Below are 23,018 nucleotides of genomic sequence, written 5' to 3'. Positions count from 1 at the left end.
GATACATGGAGGTGGCCAAGTCATCATCCCAGTGTAAGAAGTATTTAAAGTACAGCACCAGGACAGCTGGGGACAAGCACAGCAAACATCTTCATATTTTAGTATTTCAACATCAATCTGACACTCCACAGCTCTAAAATGTTTAATCTTATTGATGTGTGGAAAATTCTCACCACGAGTGCCATAGCAGGAGAAACTCTCAAAGAGCTCATTCACCAGGATGAAAAAAATGCTGAGTGGATATCCACAAACCACTTTGTCCTGATGGATGAAACACACAGCGTTTATTTGGACAATTATTTGACCCAACAGAATGTTAAAACAGGTACAGCTGTGAAATTGTTCAGTTTCACTTTATTAGAAGATGAGTCATTTTAAATGAACGGACACAACTGTTCAATAAACACAGTAGAGTAAATTCAGAGTACTTCAGTCTTAAGTTTAATGTTAGTGTATCACCAATACAACAAATGGCAAATTGTTGCTTGTTTGCTTTTTCATACCGATAATTAAATTGCTTACCGTCCCTTTTCCTTCCATCCTGTCCTGAGGATCCTTGATCTCTGTACTCTATCACTCTAAAAAAATGTTGGGTTAAAAACAAAGCAATATGGGTTATTTTTTAACCCAACACTGGTTAAATATTGTACAGAACACATGCTTCGTTATTTTGACCCAACAAGTTGGTTTGGTTTCCTTAAACCAACAGTTGGGTTGTTCATATTACCCAACCACAGGCTCAATTTGACTATACTGCTGGGTTCTTTCTACTCAATCACTTGGGTTGCTAATTTCTAATTATTAATATTTTATTATAATTTTATAATATTGTTATGGTCATTATTTATTGATTAAATATATTCTGACACAAAAAATTAAGACAAAATATTTATTAAAAGTCAAAATTCACAAAATACAAAATATTTTAAAGAACAAACTTTCAAAAATAGGGAACAGTAAACATGAACTATTTTGAAACATTTTTTAAAATTTACAATACAAAAACATTTTAGTCAACAAACTTTCTTTAATTGTATTTTTAAAAAAAAGGTGATAGTGACTTAATCTTTTAACAAAAAACATTAAAAGTATCTAAAAACAATATCTTAAAACAATTGTAGGAACTGTAACTTAACTGGAGGCCAGTGATTGCTGCTGGCTCCCAAGAAAGCCAACCGGTGGTGTAACAATTCCCTCCATTTCAAAAATTACACTCTGCAGAAATTGCCATGTTGGCGTGCACTCTTTTGGATAGTGCAAGTCAAATACATAAAAACTTTTAAAACATGTATCGACCGCTGCAACTGCTGTTTCGGCCTCAATCGTCCTCCCTGAGATGACCGAAAACGCTTGAGAATACTGGGTCCCACTCTCCAGCAGGAGGACATAGGGGCCGGATCTCAATGTTTTTACCTGCTCAAGGTATTCCACCATGTTGGTTCCAACCTATGATGAGAAATAAAAGAAATAAGGCAAGTATCTCTACTGGGGCAAAGCAAGTATCATTACCTCACAACTCAAGCTCTTTCAACCCATTCCTACCCCAACTTTGTTGAACCCCCTTCCACTGCAGTTACATCTAAAGTCTTCTGGGGTGTGTCTCCAGCTTTGCAAATCTACACACTGCATTTTTGTCTGATCACAAATTCAAATATTTTCCATTGGGGTTTTCAGTGATTGACAAACACAAGGTAACACACATTTGAGAAGTGAAACAGAAATTATACATGATACTCAGTCATCTGATACAGAGGGGGCTAAATACTTTGAACCACATTTCACTGCAGTTACATCTAAAAGTATTCTGGGGTGTGTCTCTACCAGCTTTGCACATCTACTCACTGCATTTTTTGACAATTCTTCTTTGCAAAACAGCTCCAGTTGGGTCAGATTGGAGAGCATCTGTGAACAGCAGTTTTCAAATCTTGCTAAAGATACTCAGTAGGATTCAGGATTCATATTTAGCTCCATCCATCCTCCCATCAACTCTGAGCAGCTTCCCTGTCCCTGCTGAAGAAGCCCCCCGCAACACGATGCTGCCGCCACCATGAACCTGGACCCACCATCCACAGTGTGAAACATGGTGGTGGCAGCATCTGCTGTTTACAGATGTTTTGTTTTGCAAAGAAGAATGGACAAAAAATGCAGTGTGTATACATGCAAAGCTGGTAGAGACGCACCCCAGAATACTTTTAGATGTAACTGCAGTGAAATGTGATTCAACAAAGTATTTAGCCCCCTCTGTATCAGAGGACTGAGTATCATGTCATTTTTGTTTCACTTCTCAAATGTGTGTTACCTTGTGTTTATCACTGAAAACCTCATCCCACTCCTCAACTTCCTCTGCTGGCTGGTCTTCAGCATTCATGAATTCTGGCTGGACTGGATCTTGAGCGAGTACAGGAGGCACCTCCTCAACATTTTCATGCTGCTGTAAGTGTCTTCTAAATGATCGCATGTAGCTAAATGTTCTACCACAGCCAAGTTCACAACACTGAAAGTAGTTTGCAGCATGATTAACATGATGTACTGCACGTAAATGAATAAAAAGTCTTTTCACACCCCCAGGAATTTGAGCTTTACATCTAAAGCAAACGTATCCCATTACTTGTATATACTCTAAAAAAGACAAGCACTCAAAAGAAGAAAGCTGTATGTTGATCGCTTTGTCTTGATTATAATTTAGGATGTGGTGACTATGTGTGCAACTGCATAACTTACAAATTCATTGTATTTCTTAATGAACTTGAGCCTGTCACCTATTCTTGGGATCAAGGTAGTGATGGTTGGGGGGTCGAGGAAGCTGAAGCTCTCTTCATCAATTGCCTCTTCTGGAACACAGAAAAAAAAAAACATTAAAATCACCACACCAAAATTTTTATAGTGCTTGTGTGTTCCTTGCTATTCATGACTTGCACCTGGTTTCATTATATAATCTGAACCTGTTATGATATGGCCACGTGTTACAGAAATTCAGTTTTATTGTACACAATTCACTGCAGTAGAACTATTGTAAAATGTTCAAATTAATGAGACAAGGATGTTGTAAACATCCCAGATTTAGCTTTAAGATATTTTTTTAAAGATATTTTTTAAAAGTTGTGTGAACTCACTTCAACCCTCCCAGCCAGGAATCAGCCACAATGGCTCCAAGAATAGGTAACAGGTAGGAAAGAGCTAAAAAGGTGTGATACATGGAGGTGGCCAAGTCATCATCCCAGTGTAAGAAGTATTTAAAGTACAGCACCAGGACAGCTGGGGACAAGCACAGCAAACATCTTCATATTTTAGTATTTCAACATCAATCTGACACTCCACAGCTCTAAAATGTTTAATCTTATTGATGTGTGGAAAATTCTCACCACGAGTGCCATAGAAGGAGAAACTCTCAAAGAGCTCATTCACCAGGATGAAAAAAATGCTGAGTGGATATCCACAAACCACTTTGTCCTGATGGATGAAACACACAGCATTTATTTGGACAATTATTTGACCCAACAGAATGTTAAAACAGGTACAGCTGTGAAATTGTTCAGTTTCACTTTATTAGAAGATGAGTCATTTTTAATGAACGGACACAACTGTTCAATAAACACAGTAGAGTAAATTCAGAGTACTTCAGTCTTAAGTTTAATGTTAGTGTATCACCAATACAACAAATGGCAAATTGTTGCTTGTTTGCTTTTTCATACCGATAATTAAATTGCTTACCGTCCCTTTTCCTTCCATCCTGTCCGCAGGATCCTTGATGTCTGTGCTCTATGAAACAAGTTTCAAAGAGTACATGAATTTCAATAAATAAACACACCAGAAGAGAATAATTACCTGCTATAATGTATCAGAGAAGTCACTGCCATCTTTCTATTTGGACAGTGCTTCAGATCTCTCTCTCTTCCTACTTTGGGTAGTGGTTGTCAGGAAGGAAGACAAGAAACAGCAGCACTTTTCTATCTCACTCAAAAGGTCAAGTGAAAGTTATTTAGTGATTGGGAGTTGTAATGTGTGCTTTCATGTAATGAAAAAACAAAATTGTGCAATAATATGTTTGATTCAAAAAAGTTTCCAAGAGCATATCATGCTTTTTGAGCCCTTCAGATTCGACTTTAATTTCAGGCAGAGCCTCAATAGCTTTTCCCAGGCTCTGCCTCCTCCACAGAGGAATGGTTGGTCACGTATGTGTTCTTCAAATTGTTCCTTCTACTTCCCAGCAAGGTTCTCTGGCCGGGTCAGCAGTTGACTTCCCTTCCATTCGCACCCTGAGCCAAGAAACCTCTGCCAAACCTTGGATTTTGCTTCAGTGACAACCGAAATTTCGAAATGTTTAGGAGATCCCTGGGTCAGAAAAGCTTCTTACTTCTGCCGAACAGCCTGTTGTCCGCCTGCAGGTTGCTGCCATGATGCGCACAGATGTGTGTCTGACTACAGCTTAGAACAACCGCCTCTACAGTCCATGGTTAGAACATAAACGATGGATTATCAGTTTCCCCAACCCCCCACAATGAGGAGAAAACACTTGCGGAGGTGAGAGTTATCAGACCGTCCCCCAGACATCAGCTCACATACACAATCAGTTACAATTGAGCATGTTTGTGCAGCAGACCTCCTTCCCCTCTCTTAAGCAAAGAGTAATCTTGCACCCACTGATGGTGAGACTATGAAGTCAATAAAAGAAAGGTCTTTGAATACCAGCCAGGACTCCAAGCAGGATGTGTGTGTGTGTGTGTGTGTGCGTGCGTGCGTGTGTGTTTACATACAGGGCTTGTGATGTATCAGCATAGGAGTACTGAGTACAAGTACTCATAGTTACCACATGCTGCCTCTGCCTGCCACTGTCTTCTTTGAGCAGCTCGCCCCACTTGTAGGGTGAAAAGAGGAGGCGAGCGCACAAGTCTCCTCCTGCTGGTCCATAGTCTCTCCAACGCCAAGACTCCTGCAGAGCCTCCTTGTCTTCACCGATGGTCCCTGGGGCCTTGCAGTTGCAGGCCAAACTGTAGGGGATCTTGGAGAGGCATGAGGCACCAGACAGAATGCTCGCAGGCCCACTGGTGTTTGGACCATCACCCAAGCTATGGGTGAAGAGTAACCAAGTGGCCAAAGGTGGAGCAGATGGAAGATGATGGGCCCTATTTTGAGCATTTTGCAAACTAGTGCTCATTGCTAGTTTCAAGCCAGTGCAAATGACATTGTCACGCTGAGCACCCTTGCCCTTTAGCTGGCACACAAATTTGATCTCCACCTGCTCTGGCAGGTGCTTCATTATGTTAACGAGGAACTGTCTGGCACAACCATGGTGCATTGCTATTCAGAACGCCCAGTTTTGACGTGTTACTATTTAAGTGGCACAAGCATTTAAACTCAGGAAAAGAGAGCACTTCTCATCTGAAGAAACAAGTGCACCAGGTGAAGACGCATGTCCTATGTTCACATAAAGAAGCAGCAAGATTCCACCGAGGTAATCATAGGTGCGACAGGCCTGGGAGGAGCTGGCAGCAAATGTTTCCACTTTACTGGGCACCAATAGAACCACACTGAAATGCTGGGGATCTGCTTTACTCCTTGAGGCGCCGTATAAATATCACTTCTTACACAATGCCATTGACCAAAGATCTGCCTCTTCATGGTGTATGGCGCAAACATTGGTCCTCCTGGCACCATCCTCCAAACCTTGGCACAATAAATCACTTAAATTGGGCCTGATGGCTGTGAAGAAAACAATAATGTCTGCAAAGGTGAAGAAGGCTGCATCAAGGAAGGGTTCCAGGTTGTCTTGGTCTGCATGGCAATGGATTCTGACCCAATTTAAGTCAAGGACTGTGTGGAGGCTATCTGTGCACCAATGTGAAGTCTCAAACAAGGCCGGTGCTAGCAAGTGCTACAAGCTAACATTCTGATGCTACCTGGTCAGCTCCCTCAGTCGCCCACCACTGGTTCTTACATGCTAATCAACCTGATTATTCTCTGGCGTGGGGTCAGCATTGCATGCTTGTTAATGATGAGACAAAGAAATATAGCTTCTTCTTATTTATTTCCTCATCACAACTGACACATAACAGCATCATTGCACATGTAAAAGTGAAATCAGTTTCTTTGTTTGTACTGCACATGTTCACTGACATCTTTTATACTCATTGTAATGGTGGAGGACTTGATCCCTCACTAAAAAAACAATCAAGCACACACATACGCACTTTTATTTCAATCAGGTTTTGTGTTTTTATGGTTGCACTTGAGTTCTAGAGACTTACCTTAACATCTACCTGCCTAGTGGCAGGATTAGATTACACAAATTCAGCCAAATTTGGACACATTTCTTCTGTCATGCATGATTATGAACACGGGACTGATGAACAGCATCTTTACCCTGTGGTCCCTTCAATGTCACGATTAATTACCTCTGAAAGTATCATCCAATTCAGTACAGTGGTTTCTAAAAGATGGTGTTTTAGTGATAACAAATGTCCTAACTGTTGTTTTTTGTCGAAATAACATTTGTTTAGCAATCCATCCATCCATCGTCATCTTCCGCTTATTCCTGCACATTAAGGGTCGCGGGGGGGCTGGAGCCTATCCCAGCGTCAACGGGCGAGAGGTGGGGTACACCCTGGACAGGTCGCCAGTCCATCGCAGGGCCAACATAGAGAGACGAACAACCATTCACACTCACATTCATACCTACGGTCAATTTTAGAGTATTCAATCAGCCTAGTCCCCAATTGCATGTTTTTGGACTGTGGGAGGAAGCCGGAGTACCCGGAGAGAACCCACGCAGACACGGGGAGAACATGCAAACTCCACACAGAAAGCTGTGAGGCCACAGTGCTAACCACTGCACCACCGTGCAGCCCTTGTTTAGCAATCATTTCTTGATATTCATTCAAAAATAATATTAACAGTTTTTTGATTGATACGTTTTCAACGTTGTATCATTTTGCAGTCATCATACTATGTGTACATTATATATTTCATATTCAGTTTTTTAAAATTACTGCTCAATTTCAAGACGAAATGATAAAACTGAGTAGACTTTGCTGTTGCTTTATCCTGTGTACAGTGTTATAATCTGATGATAAAAAGCCGCCTGGGATAAAAATCAATTGTATAAGTACAGTCAGATTCACTTGTAAGACATAAAATAACTCATTTAGCACACTTGAGCTATCCCAATGTACCATGTCAAGGAATTGATCATTCAGATTTTTTTAGGCAAGAGTAAAAATATACAATTTTTCCTTTGGTTTCTAATAATTTAATTAACCATAGTAACAGTCACAATCCTGCAGACACCTGCTCCACATTCTCTGTGGTGTTACCTGCCCATACCACCCAAGATCATACACATCTATCTGACCGTGGAATTTAATCCGGGTATGTGTACTTAGATGAGCCAAACCTCAGACCCTCAGGCTTCGGGTGGACAAGTTTCAATATAAAGCCCCCCCCCCACCCACCCACCGACCCATTGGTGTCTATTACCATTTAGAATGGATTTCACATTTTAGTTTGTTTAGCTGCAATATTTTCATCATCACATTTTACTGGGTCTTTCTTGACCATATCAATCGCTGGTTTCTTTTTGTCATCATCATCATCATCATCATCACTGGCATCCTTCTTGAACTGGGCCTCAATCTCAGCAGGGTCAATGTAGGTGTAGAAATACGCCATGATGGAGAAGATGATACACACTGCCATCAAGAGAGAGGCAAAGAGCACGTACTCCGCCCACTTTGAAAGAGACAGAGGAACAAACGTGGCATTAATGCACCATCATGAGTCACTTGTGTTAACTACAAACATCCATTATCCTTTTGACACACTTTTTCAGTTTAATTTTTGTGAGTAAATCTGTTTTTAACCTGTTTGGGGAGTTTAGCGATCTCAGCCACAATCAGAACGATGAAGTTGCCAACAGCAACAGTGAACAACCAGCCTGCTTGCAGTACTGCTTTCATGTTACTGGGTGCCTTACAGACACAGAATAATGACATAAAATAAACACAGAGTACATATTATGATGGACTGATTTCTGTATAGTCTTTCCCTTTTACCTGTGAGTATGAAAACTCCAGACCTGTGACAGAAAACATCACTTCACCAGCCGTTATAAAGAAGTACTGTGGGATCTGGAGGGCCATGTGGGCCGAGTGGGGCTTGATGTCCTCAGCTGCAGTAACAGAGTCCTGACACTGAAAAGAAGAATCAGTCTGTATTTGTGAATAGAAGTTATTTCGGAACATGTTACCTAAAACAAAGGTAACATTTGGAAAACATTATTTTGTAGACCCTGCAGAGGGATAGGCCCACGAATCCTCAGCATCCCATTTCGATGGGTTGACATCTTATCCGCAAACCATTGCTCCGGCACACCTTCACTAGCTCGGAGTACTTTGCCCTCTTTCTCTCATTGGCTCTCTCCATTCGGTCCTCCCAAGGCACTGTGAGCTCCAAAAGAATTACATGCTTGGAGGCTCCTGAGATAAGAACGATGTCAGGCCTTAACATTGTCTTGCCGATGTGGTCCTTTATCTGATGGGGTTCAGCTTTCCACAGCTGAGTCCATTTGACCTTGCACTCTACAGTTCGCTCTCATTTCATTCAGGCTACCCTGCTGCCAAATTCGGACCATCTGACCAGCTCACTTCTCTTCAACTCCTGCTTGCACATCCTCAAGGATCGCTTATCTCCTCTCCTTCCCCTGTGCCTTATTGGAGTGAGGACTCTTTTATGAAAATAAGTAAACATAAAAGAGTGGGTGGCATGGCTCAGAGGTAGAGTGGCTGTCCAGCAACAGAAGGGTCCCTGGTTTGATCCTCACTTCCCCCAGTGACCGAGTCCAAGTATCCTTGAGCAAGATACTGAGACCCTAATTGCTCCTGATGGCCCTGCGACGGACTGGCAACCCATCCAGGGTGAACCCCGCCTCTCGCTCAATGTCAACTGGGATAGGCTCCAGCCCCCCCCCATGGCACTTAATGGATAAGCGGTACAGAAAATGAAAGGATGGACGGATAAACATAAAAGATTTAATTATCATAATTATAAATCTAAAACTTACAGCTGGTCCAAAGATTAAAGTGCTGGGAATAAAGAAAGTGTAGGAACTTCCAAATCCAAACTCCTTGCTGTATTCACACGACTGTGAATCTGTCCGTATGGTGAATGTGGCCCTGATCATGACAAAATAAAATCTGTTAACTGTTCACAAAAAAACCACACTTTTTTTTTAGTATAAAAACAGTGAACAGGAGTATGTAAAAAGATCAAAACTTACTTTCCATTTTCTATCTGGGAATAGTTGGAATAATCATGCGACTTAATTAATCCAAAGTCTGCTCCGGAAGCAGAAACGTTCACTCCTGTGGCCAGTCCATTTACAAATCTGAAATCAATGCATGATTAGCAACAACATTAAAATCAGAGAGATGAACACAGTCCATGTATAAATTTATATGAACGTTATCAACATAGCTAGGATCTTGGTAGAGTGGCCATCTGGTACTGGGTGCATTACTGCTTTGATTCGTCCTCCAGACACTTTGTCCAGGTGTCCTCTTGCAGGACACTGGACTGCTAATTGTCCCAATGAGCAGGTTGGCACCTTAAATGGTGGCCTCGCTCCACATTTCTCTTTATGTTATCTTCTGGGCTGCTACTTACAAATGATTTTCAGTGCTATATTTTCCTGCTATATGCCAAAGCAGTCATGGCATAATTATTAACTTTAATCAACATGGTGAACTTTACCTGATTGCGTTGTTTCCTTGCTGTGGTTTGGTCATCAAATCCTGCATCTGAGGGAACGGAACAGTCGATGTTTATGAAGGTAATGATTAAATGGCTTATATTTTTAAATTCTTATATGTGCACTTCCAACCAACCAAGTGCCACTGATGACTTAAGTTTGCAGGAATAAGAAGTGTCTGTCGTTCTCCTTTGGCCAAGTCAATAGATCTCTCTGCTCCGTCGACTGAAACGCTGATTACTTCTTCTCTAAATGTGAAGTATTTATCACTGGCCTAAAGACAAAAACATGGACGAGAGCAAAAATGGAGGTTCAAATATGGAGCACTTGAAACTCCAACTTTGGTCAAAGTTGAGTCTGATGTTTATGCACACAAAGACACACCTGAGCAGCAGGAAGATCCAGGAGCTCATCGTTTGACAGTGTGACTTTGACTGGATTCCTGCCCATGTTGAGTATTTTCAGCTGACTCTGGGAGGCTGATGGGAATGTGGGCAGTGTTTTCTGAAAATTAGCAGAAAGTAGAAATTAAGCGTTTTTTTTCTAGGACCTTCAAGAGTAACTGAACGAAATCACACACAATTTTCAACTCCATTCAATAACTGATCTCAGTGGGGGGGGGGGTTCAGTCTCTCCCAACCAATCAACACATCTAACAAAAGTGTAAGTCGCTCTAGTGGTGCTGCTTGGCTCATTGTTAATGCCTGAGGTGCTCGTAAAGAAATAAAACAGTTCAATCAATCCTGACATCAAAAGCATTTTATTTGAAATAGAAACTCAAATCGATATTTTTTGTGTCCACTCACATCAATTTCAATCTGAACCACAGCAGCACAGATAAACGCCACCACCGCCAGAAGCATCCCCACTGTCATTCTTTTCAGAGGACTGTTGAATTAAAATTGAGTGTTGTTATTAATTTCACCAAATGTGTCGCAAGTTTGAGCTCTTCCTCTCCAAGAGTCTGTCTCCTGAAAAAACTTTACATTTGCTGCTTATTCACTTGTAGTACTGAGAGGTATGTCTCCATGTCAAATAATTTAGCTCATTATTATTCATTTCACAGATTGATATCAGAGTAATATCAATACTAGCCTTCATCGAAAGTGGAAAAAAATAAACTCTTTTCCTAATGCTTCCACATCACTTACGTGAAGTTCAGGCCACATTTGTGGATCAGGGGGTAGATCACCCTGTCCATGACAGGCACCAGAGTCAAGATCAGGATGGCGTTGGCAGTCTTTCAAATACATAAATCAGTAAATGAGAATTATTTGCAATAGAGTTCACTCCAGTAGATCAGTCCATGTGACAATAATAAATGTACCTGCATCTGATCAGGCTGGATAACAAGTGGCCCCTGCAGACAGAGAGAGCTTATTAGAATATGAACACATTGTTTTACTTAGCCAATATTTCTCCAGTGATCAATAAACTTACAAAGTTCCCATCCATGGTGGTGGCCTGCACTGTCCATATAGAACCCTGAAACACAGGTGGAGGAGTTAGCATGCAGTTTCCATGGTGCAACACTGGAGAAGCTTTAAATCAACAAGAAACTTTAAAATACCCTTTGATTCGAAAGAGTCCAGAACATAGGAAGAGGGATGTAAAGAAATAGGACCTTCAACACCATTTTTATTTGAGCAATCAGGAGTTTCTACAGAGCAGAGAGAATAATACTGTATTGAAAACTTGCAGTCATAACGTACAGTAAAATTAAATGTCATGCAGATTTGTTATATCATGATACTGAAGACATCACTATTCACTCCTTACAAGGCGAGGACTGCCTGCACATAAAAAAACACATCCCCACATTACTCAGCTTGATAGCCATCTTCTCCTAGCATAGCTATGAGGCAGGTCAACCAGGTGTTGTACCACTTTCCTATTCTTCAGGGAACAGCAGTTACATGCATATCATTTCATTCTGTGTCAGTCAGTTCACACAGTATGCCCAGCAGATCAGACACTGAAGCAGGGACAAAAAAAACCCCTCTGCATTCTTGTGGAAGTTTCCCTCACCTTACGGTGTACAGGGAAATCTTTGCTGCCATGTACAAGGCAAACACGCCACATTTGGACATCATGTGACATGGAGCCATCCAAAGAGAGCTGGGTACAAGATGAATGCACAAATAAAGCATTAAGGTTACTTGGTAGAGTGTCAGCGCCTGACATCACATCCCCAGAGCTATCACGACAGGCATTAAAAAAATTGTGGAAAAGGACAGCTCCTTATCCAACAGCTTCTGAGGGAATCCTAAAATGTCCACAACAGAACTCTAAAACAGGAGTGCATTCCTGTCCTCACACCACCCTTCAAATGCCTGCCATTTATAGGCATATTGACCTCTGGTGGACGATGCCCTCTCGCTTTGGATTGTTCCCACAACACTAGTGGACAGACCATCAGCCATCAAACTGGTCCTATCAACAGGTAAGCAAGAAGTCACCACAAGTCAGGTAAGGAACAATCCTTGATTGGTCCTTTTTTAGAGGAGCCACCACAGCCCCTCTGCTAGCAGACTGATCATCTCAGCATACCACAACCTTGTATGCCATTGTGGTGCAGGTCCCTTCCTGCAGGTTCATATGAGAAGCCACCATTATTTTGTCCATCCTGATCAGAGCATGCTGGCCAGTCAGGACCAGAGCAAAAAACACTGCAAGAAGCTCCAAGTGGTTGATGTGAAGCCAGTGTTGCACTGGTGCCCAGACGCCTCCCACTGCCAGAATGTCAGAATCCCCTCAGAGAGGCATTCATGGACACCATCCTGTGAAAAGACACCCTCTCTATTGTGGAGCACTGACTCAGAAGTCCATAATCTTTCCATGGGACGAGAGCCATCGTACACGATGAGGTTATTGACAGCCCCCTTCTTAGGTGAAATAGTGCACACAGCTTTTAGAGACTGTGCTAAGCATTGATGTTCACATGTTTACCAATCCTAACAGCACCACAGTAATTGTAGGCATTATAATTCCCAACAGCTATAAAACTGTCCGAAACTCAATCTGTATCCCAACTGAAATTGAGCAAGGCAGCCATTACACAGCCAGTCTGTGTTCTGAAAGATGTACTCAGCCATAAATGGAGCATATGAGTCTGAGAAAAGGGAACTGCTGAGTCTGCAATAATGAACTTTTCTTCACTGAAAAGCCTGGTGGCTGAACATGTGGCAGAGCTGTTCACTGCAACTCCCCCTTGGTGCTCACCACCAGAGCCCAATCTTCCAGTTAAGCCAGGATTCAAACACCTTTCACAGGAGAGGAGCTATCGCTGCCTTGACATGCGCTGTTCATACCAGGTATTTGTACGCTCTACCCTTGGAGGCAAACTTGAAAAACTGTCTGAGGTCTAGATGAATTGCTACATTTAAGTAAGCCTCTCTGAGATCAATCATTGCAAACCATTCTTCCTGACTGACGTTCAGAAGCTGCCATTGTGTTAGCATCTTGAACTTTTAAGTTCACAGGTATCAGTTAAGAGTCCCAAATTGAGGATTGGACAGAGACCTCCCCTTTTTTCAGGATAATGAAATAACAGCTTTACCAATCTTTGCTCTCCTCCAAAAATGGAGCAGCTAGTAAGGCATTCTTGCTCAGCCAAGTGTTTATTTTGTCCTCCAGCACCACTACCATTTCAATCCCTGCTACAGTGTTTACAACAGAGTGGAAATGCAGTGAGGTTTTTAACACACCTGAACTGGAGTAACAACTTGAGGAAGTGTAAAGTTATTTGTGTTGAGAGGGGATGAGTGCTTGGGAGACTGTTAGGGGGGGGAAAAAATCACTTTTGGGACCGTACCCCTGAACAGAACACGGTAAACGCCTCTTGAATGGCAAGAAATGAGGGCAGCAGTGTCTTCCTGCTGTAGAGGCCCCAGTACTTCCAAAGCTAGGGGTTGTGCGGTGCCCTTGGTTGCAACACTTCGTTGTTATCAAGGCCTGGTGGTGGACCCTTGCATCAATCAGACAGACATGAGGATTCTCTGCACTGTTGCGAGTTCAGCGATTGGGAGCCAAAACTCAGGGATAGTGCAGCCTTCTTTGGGGGAGGCAGCAGTACTAGAGACTTACAAACACTGGAGAAAAGCCTGACCTTCGTTTCACATCAGGGGATAATGCGACACAGCTTCAGTTTGCCTCTTCTTCATCTCAAACTTAGCCTGAATGGTGTCAAGAATTGCTCAAACAAACCCTCAGTAGACACTAGTTCATTCAAAAACACAGCCCTATCCCTCTCTCAAACATCAAAGATTGGCCCACATGTCTGCAGAGCCAAACACAGGCCGTCGATCTCAAGTTTTTTTAACCACAAAATGGCAAAGTGATAAGAAAGACATGTATTCTGGGCTACCGCGCATAGGCAAGGCAAGGCAAGGCAATTCTATTTGTAGAGCCCGTTTTCACAAACAGTTTGTCTCAAAGGGCTTCACATGGCATCATAACAACATCCTCTGCCCTTAGACCCTCACATCGACTGAGGAAAAACTCCATAGAAAACCCTTTTAACAGGGAAAAATCTGAGAAACCTCAGGGTGAGCAACAGAGGAGGGATCCCTCACCCAGGACGGACAGACGTGCAGTAGATGTTGTTACAGACAAGAAAACAGTTTACAATGCAAAATGTGGGAAACATGGAAATGTTAATAACAGTTGAAGAAGGAAGCTTCTGGAAGGGGAGGCAGGGAGAGCAAGCCAGCTTGATGGGGGACTGGATGGCAGACTGTTTCATGGGAGGGGAGTGCAGGCCGGTTTGACAGTAGGGAATAAAAAAGGGGGGTGGGGGGCGATGCAGGGGGTGGTTGGAGGAGAGAGATGGAGCTTCGGTGGATCTGTGGAAACACAGAGAGACTGCGAGACACCAAGGCCAAACTACAAAGTGCAACAAGTAATGGTAATGGAGGAGGGGAGAGGAGAGGAGAGGAGGAGAGGAGAGGAGAGGAGGAGAGAGGAGAGGGCTCCATGTAACCAGATGTGTCCCCCAGCAGTCTAAGCCTATAGCAGCATAGCTATCAATAGTTCAGAGCTACCTGAACCAGTCCTAACTGAACGCTCTATCATGAAGGAAAGTCTTAAGCCTGGACTTAAACGTAGTTAGAGTGTCTGCCTCTCTTACCCATGGAGAGAGCTGGTTCCACAGTAGAGGAGCCCAGTAACTGAAGGCTGTACCTCCCAGTCTGTTTTTGGAGATACTGGGAGTCACTAAAAGACCTGCATTCTGGGAGCGGAGTGCTCTGGTAGGACAGTAGGGACTAATGAGCTCTTTCAAGTAGGATGGGGCTTTAACATTGAGAGCCTTATAAGTCAGCAGAAGGATTTTGAAGTCCATTCTAGATCCTACAGGAAGCCAGTGGAGAGAAGCTAAAATGGGAGAGATGTGTTCTCTCTTCTTAACTCCCGTCAAAACCCTCGCTGCAGCGTTCTGGACCAGCTGGAGACTCTTTAGAGAGTTTTTAGGACATCCTGGCAGGAGAGAGTTGCAGTTGTCCAGCCTAGAAGTGATAAATGCATGCACCAGTTTCTCAGCATCACTCTGGGAAAGGATATTCCTAATCTTAGCGATACTTCGCAGATGGAAGAAGGTGGTCCTCGTCACATGCTTTATGTGGGAGCTGAAGGAAAGGTCCTGGTCAAAAATGACTCCAAGGTTCCTTGCTGTTGTACTCGGGGTCAAGGTGATGCCATCTAGAGTAGTGATCCGATTAGAGAGTGTGTCCCTGAGGTGTTTAGGTCCAAACACGATGACCTCAGTTTTATCTGAATTTAGCAGTAAGAAGTTAGAGGACATCCAGGATTTAATGTCTTTTAGGCAGTCTTGCAGATTAGTAAACTTGCTTGTATCGTCTGGCTCCATCGACAAGTAAAGTTGTGTGTCGTCCACATAACAGTGGAAGTTGATTGAGTGCTTCCGTATTATGTCCCCTAATGGGAGCATGTAAAGAGTGAAGAGAATCGGTCCTAAAACTGAACCCTGTGGTACTCCATATGTAACTCTGCTATACTCTGAATAGTCATTATTAACATTAACAAACTGAAACCTATCTGATAAGTAGGACTTAAACCATTTTAGGGCAGGTCCTTTAATCCCAATTTCATGGTCTCGTCAAGGGGTCGGCAACCCGCGGCTCTTCAGCCTCCTTGTTGCGGCTCCCTTTGGCATCGACAAAAAAAAATCATGAAAATATTTTTTTTTTAAATGAAAATGAATAATGGTTATTTCTTAATTTAATTTTTATTTATACATTATTATTTTTGCATTTTATTTACTACTACTACGGTTATATAGCCTATTTTAACATCTAATTTGTAAACTTTTTTTAAAAAAATTTGTAAACTAAAATATGCTTCACATCGACGTCTATAGCCCTCGCCTTTGCCTGCAGGCGGCTTCTTGCGTGTGCGAACCATTCTGTCACCGTGAGTAAAAAACTAAAAAACTCAGACGAAAAAAGAGACTTTAACTCTGCGTGGACAGATGAATTTACCTTCACTGCTTACGATGCTGGATTACTGAGTGCTTGATATGTGGAAAACAATTATCGAACAACAAAAAATGTAATGTTGAAAGACATTTTCAAAACAAGCACTCAGCATTCGCTGAAAAATACCCAAGCGAAGATGAGCGAAAGAAAGCAATTTCAGGACTGCAACGGAAATATGAACAGAGCAAACATACTATTCTTGTCTATTAAGGATGTGTAGTAAGCGCTTCTTGCATTACGGAGTTCTTTTTTATATATTAATAAACTATCCTTCCAGGCTTGGCGGTCTTCCTCATGCTGGCTGGAATGTGTCTTCCTTTCCAGTTGTATGGTCTTCTGTTTTAAGGCACGCAGCTCTGGGCTGTACCAGGGAACTATTCTTTTTTGGTTGATAACCTTCTTTTTCAGGGGAGCTACGGCATCAAGTGTCCCAAGGAGTGCTGCTGCAGTGCTATCCACAAGATAGTCTACCTGCAGGGGGGTGAAATCAGCATAACTGCCCATTATATCACTACAAAATGTGGCAGCAAGTTCTGCTGGAATAAGCTCCTTAAATCTAGAAACAGCAGTGTCAGATAGATATCTACTGAAGCGGGATTTTTCCCCAGGTAGGATATAATTTGTTAGGGTAAATTCAAATGTAATTAAGGAGTGATCAGACAAGACGAAGTTTTGAGGAAGAACTGTGATGAGGTCAGCTTCTATTCCATAAGTGAGTACTAAATGAAGGATGTGATTAAAAGTGTGAGTGGGTTTGTTTACCCTCTGACAGAAGCCAACAGAATCAAGAAACGACTTAAACGCAGTGGCCAGACAATCATCAGCGACGTCCACGTGGATGTTAAAGTCACCCACTATCATGACTTTGTCTGAATTCAATGCCAAGTTTGACAGAAAGTCAGGGAATTAGTCTAAGAACTCAGAATAAGGTGCACCACAGCAAGTAAGAGTGGTTTCTCTGCTTTCCAGTCTGGGTGGGAAAAGCTGACAGTAAGGCTCTCAAATGAATTAAATGAACAGTTAGGTCGAGGGTTAATAAGTAAATTTGACTGATAAATTGCAGCTACTCCTCCTCCTCTGCCAGTGGTACGAGGAAGGCATAGCAGTGCCCACATACTGACCTGATGGTAACATATCCTGTTCATCCTCCAACAGACTAGGCTGGGTGCTCATCTGGAAGTACAAAGCTCTTTGAGGAGGCAAACTCAAAATTTGTGCACCGTGGGCAGCTACACTGATAGCCAACATCATGTTGGGCAGTTAAGCTAATTTCGAGGAGGCAGTGGCCTGAGGTGAAAAACAAAACAGAGCTGCCTAACAGCAAGCTGGCTTGTCTTATTAGAGGTTTTCTCAGTGAGTTAAAAGGCGTACGAAACAGAAGAATGACTGTAATGACTTATGTGTGTATGTGTGGGCGCAGCCTCACACACATATGTTTCCACAGGTCATTTACCTTATAAGGAGTGAATAGAGGTGTCTACAGTTACCACGGAAGGGCCTAATATCCCTTGCTATGTGCCGTACTGAGTGAATTGACTGAAGGAAACTTACATCATATTTTTCCTCTGCCCAGTCCATCCAGTGCTGCCTTTTTGGGAACCCTTTGCTTCCAGGCCTGTAGCGGTTTTTAAGGGCAAACTGTTTCACAGATTGGCAAAAAGTAAGGTAGAAACTTTCAGAAACACCAGGAGACACTAAATCACTGAATGTGTTCATGCAAACAGTGTAAACCTGACTTACCCCAATACATTTACACACATCCAGCATGATATTTCCTTGAGGCTCAGCCTTGTAATACAAACCACTACCAACAATGAAGACCACTGTTTGAGCATCACAGACAAAACATTACTGTCGTTATGGAGTGCATTTTTAAAGTTTTGCTTGATATGCGGAACCAGAATCTCATAATTGCTCGGACCCACCGAGGGCAACCACCATTAGAGCTGCAGGGACACCGAAGGCCAGAGGGTAACAGCTCTGTTTACTGTGGATGCCACACTCTTGAGCTGCAGGTGGAGACAAACACATCACTTAAATTCAACTCATGTTTGAAGACTTCCAGCGACATCTTAACCAAAGCACATATTTTAATATTCAGCTGAAGTCAAAAAAGAAACCATCTACAAGCACTGAATACAGATGTTCTACCACGATGACTATAAGAACAGACAAGATGCTCTATGGACAAGGTGTTTAGTGCATCATATGAAAGGAAAAAGAGTTGCTCTTCGATGTCAGACATCTTTGTGTCCTGAACAAGAAAAATATTTGAAGATCAAACTGGATGACATATTACCAGTGAAGAAGCACACAGATTAATATTTAAATTGCTGATGAATGTCAGTAAAATCACACAAAACTTGGATCAAAACATCTTGCATTTCTTTTCAGAATGATAAAGTGACAAAAACATCTGAGTTATTTGATAAATATGGCCAGCACATGGTGTGGATTTTGAAAGCATGTCTGAACAGGTCCTGCAGTGCAATTCATGATGTAGTTATGCATGTTTTTATCGATGTATAAACATTTTTTCTTATTTGTCATTAAAGTTATAATAATTACCTCTGAGTGTCGGAGTGATGATAGTTGACAAGAAATTCCCAGCGTTGCTGCACAGGTAGAATATCGAGAAGAATGTTGTCCTTTGGCTTTTCTGTGCAAATAAATCTCTGTCATTTATTGGGGCATTAAATATCACAATTTTTTTTATCATGCCAGTGTTGGTTTGTTCATCAATCACTTTGTTTCAGCTACAAATGTTTCAATTCCAAGTGAATGCTCTCATAAATGTGACTGAATAAAGTCAACATCATAATGTTTGCACTGCATGGTGGGCTTGTCCTCATTTATTTCATTCTCCTTGCTCACAGTTTCTCAATTCAGTAAAACAAATACAATGAGGTGATATTATTCTTTATGCTTCCTATTTTTGTGTCAAGCTATGTGTGTTAGTTATGTTACACAAAGAAATGTTTAATAGCTTAAAATTTCAAAGACAGTTTGGGGGCAACATTTTTTAACAGAGAAGTAATATCATTAATCATTCATTCAATATAGAATCCAAGGGTATCACAAAAGGGTGGCACAGTGGTGCAGTGGTCAGCACTGTCGCCTCACAGCAAGAAGGTTCTGGGTTCAAGTCCAAGCTCCAGCACAGGATCTTTCTGTGTGAGTCTCCATGTTCTCCCTGTTCCTGTGTGGGTTCTCTCTGGTACTCCAGCTTCCTCCCACCGTCCAAAGACATCAAGAGAGGATGAGGCTGATTGATACTCTAAATTGACCGTAGGTGTGACTGTGAGTGTGAATGGTTGTCTGTCTCTATGTGTTGGTTCTGTGATGGACTGGTGACCTGTCCAAGGTGAACCCCGCCTCTTGCCCAAAGGCTGCTGGGATAGGCTCCACCCCCCCACGACCCCTTACAGGATAAGCGGAAGAAAATGGATGGATGGATGAATGGAGGGTATCACCAGATAAGTAATTGTTCCCACCCCTAAATATTTGGTATGGAAGGATACACTGATCTGCATAGATGTATTTATGCAATGATCAATGATGCAACATAATACAAATATGATAGGAATTACATATATCCATCCGTATTGTCATCAGCCATCATCAGTGTATTCCTGTATCATGTCCAATCCACATGAGAGTAAGCTGTATTTGAATTTTTTTATTTAGTTTGTTTTTGATGTTTTACAATGGTTTCTAAAAGATTTAATGTCCATCCATCATCGTCTTCTGCTTATTCCTTACTAGTTAGGGTAGTGGGGGGGGTGGAGCCTATCCCAGCATCCACGGGCGAGAGGCGGGGTACAACCTTGACAGGTCGCCAGTCCACCGCAGGGCCAACATACAGAGATGAACAACCACTCACACTCACATTCATACCCACGGCCAATCCAGAGAGAACCCACGCAGGCATGGGAGAACATGCAAACTCCACACAGAAAGATCCCGCGCCCGAGCCGGGACTCGAACCCGGAACCTTCTTGCTGTGAGGCCACAGTGCTGACCACTGCACCACCATGCAGCCCGCTTTAATGTCCATAAATTAAAATCATATTTTTCAGAACATAACAATACATTTCAGTTGCTTATTTTGAGTGGATACTAAAAATGTCATTAATTGGGCTGATGAGCATACATCATTTAATGCATCACTGTAGACTTTTTGGTTTGGGATTTACGTTCCTACCAACTCATCATGAGCAAACTGGGATTTTGTTGAAGTGCAATTACACATTTTTACACATTCCAACCTGATACTCATTAAACTGGTCTCCACCAAAGGCAGGCACACAAGGTTGCATGCCACCAGATCCCAGAGCGATGAGGAAGAGACCCACCATCGCCATCACGCTGAATAAGAGGAAAAACATGGACATGAGGAGGAAGGACAGAGACATGTGGTGAAAATTCCTTGCAAAAATGCCAAATTTGGATTTTTAACTCAATCATTTCAATGGTAGAATACAAACTCACACATGAAAGGTCATGTTGTTTGGTGTCCCGTCTTTGTCTAAGTCAGTGATGTCATGAACTGCACTGACAGTCATTGCAACATAGCCCATAGCAGAGACAACGGCACAGGAGATGATCATCCTGAGAGAGGAAGAGGTAGAGCCAATGTGACAGAATTAAAAGTTCTTGAACCTAAAATCTACTGAAATAAAAATCAACAGCAGTATCTATTATGTCATTATTGGTTTGTTTATAGAGTGCTTCATTGGTTTCTTATCAACATTCTTTGAACGTAAGGTAACACACTTGATGTCACAGAGACACTGTCACCAGAGATATTGTCTTGTAACGCAATGGATTCTTCTCTTGTGAGAACTACATTTTGTTTTTTGCCAATGAAGCAACTGATCTTAATTCAGTTCTCCTTCACTGATGCATCCATGTCATTTCATTTTAGAGCCTATACAGGTAAAGTAGTGTAGTCTAGTGCTTCTTAACCTTTAGGGAGTAACAAATATTTGAAGGTTATCAGATAAAAAGCTAAGAAAAGAGAAAAACTACCATTTGTATTATAGTTTTTCCTGGACTCTAGTCTTTTTTTCTAATTAAATACTGTCTAATTTTACCCTTTAGCTCTCTCAGTCTAGAAAGAAAGTAAGTGTAGTGCAGGCAATGCTTTTTATGTGAGCGGCAATCAACCAAAGGCTAATTCTTTTTGTTTGTTCACATTATCACAAAGTTTTTTTTAAATAAACCTCGAAAAATATAAAGGAATTTTAAATATATGAGAGTATATAATGTTCAATTTCAGTACTTGGGAATGTTGCTTGTTGTTTTCCACCACTAGAAATGACAAGAGTAGTAATCCTCTCCACTACTTATGAAAGCTGTCTCACTGTCAGGGCCCTATTTAAGGGCTTCATGGCAGTTGGCAAGTTGGGGCGCGTTCAGCCTCATTTTGGTATTTAGGAAGCAAGGAATCAGAGCACAAAGGGGCAGTCATTTCACACCTAATTGTTCATAGGTGTCTTTCAGCACCAATCTAATCAATCAAAACCAATCACAAGGTCTTGTGTCATTCCCTTTAAAGTCCAGGTTGAGCCAGGACTGGGTGTGTTGCTATTTCAGTGGCAGATGCACTTCAAATCAGCAGATGTGAGCACTTCTCCTGTGAAGAAATGGACTGCCTTGTGCACCATTTGAAGGTGTGCAAATACATCTTATATTTATATACGGGAGCAGCAGGCATCTTCTGCAGCCATCAGAGGTGAAGCAGGACTGGGAGGTGGTGGCAACTAATGTTTCCACATTTTGGGTATCAACAGAACCACATTGCTATTTTGTTTCTACTTGTCTGACTGATGCGTCCTTTAAAGAGCACTTCTCACATAATGAAGCTGACCAAAGATCAGTTAATATTTTCTGATGTCCAAAAATATCAATGCTCCACGGTTGTACCAGACCACGTGTCTTTAACATACTTCAGTGCTGGGCACAGACAAAGCACAAGTTCAATCGCTAGTTAAAGCACAAGGGTGCTTGGGGTAAAATGTAATTTGCACCAGTTTGACACAAGCAATGGCACTTGCACTTGACAGATCACCAGCCAGCGCTGTGCTTAAAACAGGGTCCTAAGTCAGTAAAACTTATATGAACTCACTTAAACTTTCCCAGCCAGGAGTCTGCCAAAATAGCCCCAAGAATAGGTGTCAGGTAGCACAGAGCCGCAAACGTATGATAAATGGAGGTGGCCAAGTCATCATCCCAGTGTAAGAAGTATTTAAAGTACAGCACCAGGACAGCTGGGGACAAGCACAGCAAACATCTTCATATTTTAGTATTTAAACATCAGTCTGACACTCCACAACTCTAAAACGTTTAATCTTATTGATGTGTGGAAAATTCTCACCACACATTCCAAAGAAAGAGAAACTCTCAAAGAGCTCATTCACCAGGATGAAAAAAATGCTGAGTGGATATCCACAAACCACTTTGTCCTGATGGATGAAACACACAGCGTTTATTTGGACAATTATTTGACCCAACAGAATGTTAAAACAGGTACAGCTGTGAAATTGTTCAGTTTCACTTTATTAGAAGATGAGTCATTTTTAATGAACGGACACAACTGTTCAATAAACACAGTAGAGTAAATTCAGAGTACTTCAATCTTAAGTTTAATGTTAGTGTATCACCAATACAACAAATGGCAAATTGTTGCTTGTTTGCTTTTTCATACCGATAATTAAATTGCTTACCGTCCCTTTTCCTTCCATCCTGTCCGCAGGATCCTTGATGTCTGTACTCTATGA

At 41.9% G+C, this 23,018-nt stretch overlaps 1 protein-coding gene across 1 annotated transcript; it reads right to left on the bottom strand.

Annotated features, from left to right (window-relative positions):
- Positions 1-7,488: 7,488 nt before the first annotated feature.
- LOC147252329 (solute carrier family 15 member 1-like) lies at positions 7,489-22,697 on the bottom strand. The gene is made up of 21 exons (XM_086220604.1): positions 22,616-22,697; positions 22,367-22,508; positions 20,728-20,847; positions 20,505-20,604; positions 18,805-18,895; positions 18,162-18,245; positions 17,977-18,059; positions 17,788-17,874; positions 11,313-11,402; positions 11,183-11,227; positions 11,070-11,102; positions 10,894-10,982; positions 10,549-10,630; positions 10,127-10,246; positions 9,879-10,016; positions 9,745-9,791; positions 9,272-9,379; positions 9,056-9,167; positions 8,049-8,186; positions 7,857-7,964; positions 7,489-7,725 (listed from the first exon to the last, which is right to left on the bottom strand). Exons 1-21 carry the CDS (start codon positions 22,620-22,622, stop codon positions 7,489-7,491), a joined length of 2,061 nt encoding a protein of 686 aa, XP_086076730.1. The 5' UTR covers positions 22,623-22,697.
- Positions 22,698-23,018: the final 321 nt, after the last annotated feature.

Source organism: Aulostomus chinensis, chromosome 12 (genome assembly GCF_037954235.1).
Source record: "Aulostomus chinensis isolate RoL2024-O1b breed Wild chromosome 12, RoL_Achi_v1.0, whole genome shotgun sequence".
In the NCBI taxonomy this organism is placed as follows: domain Eukaryota; kingdom Metazoa; phylum Chordata; class Actinopteri; order Syngnathiformes; family Aulostomidae; genus Aulostomus; species Aulostomus chinensis.
This window is presented reverse-complemented; position numbering and strand designations above follow the sequence as displayed.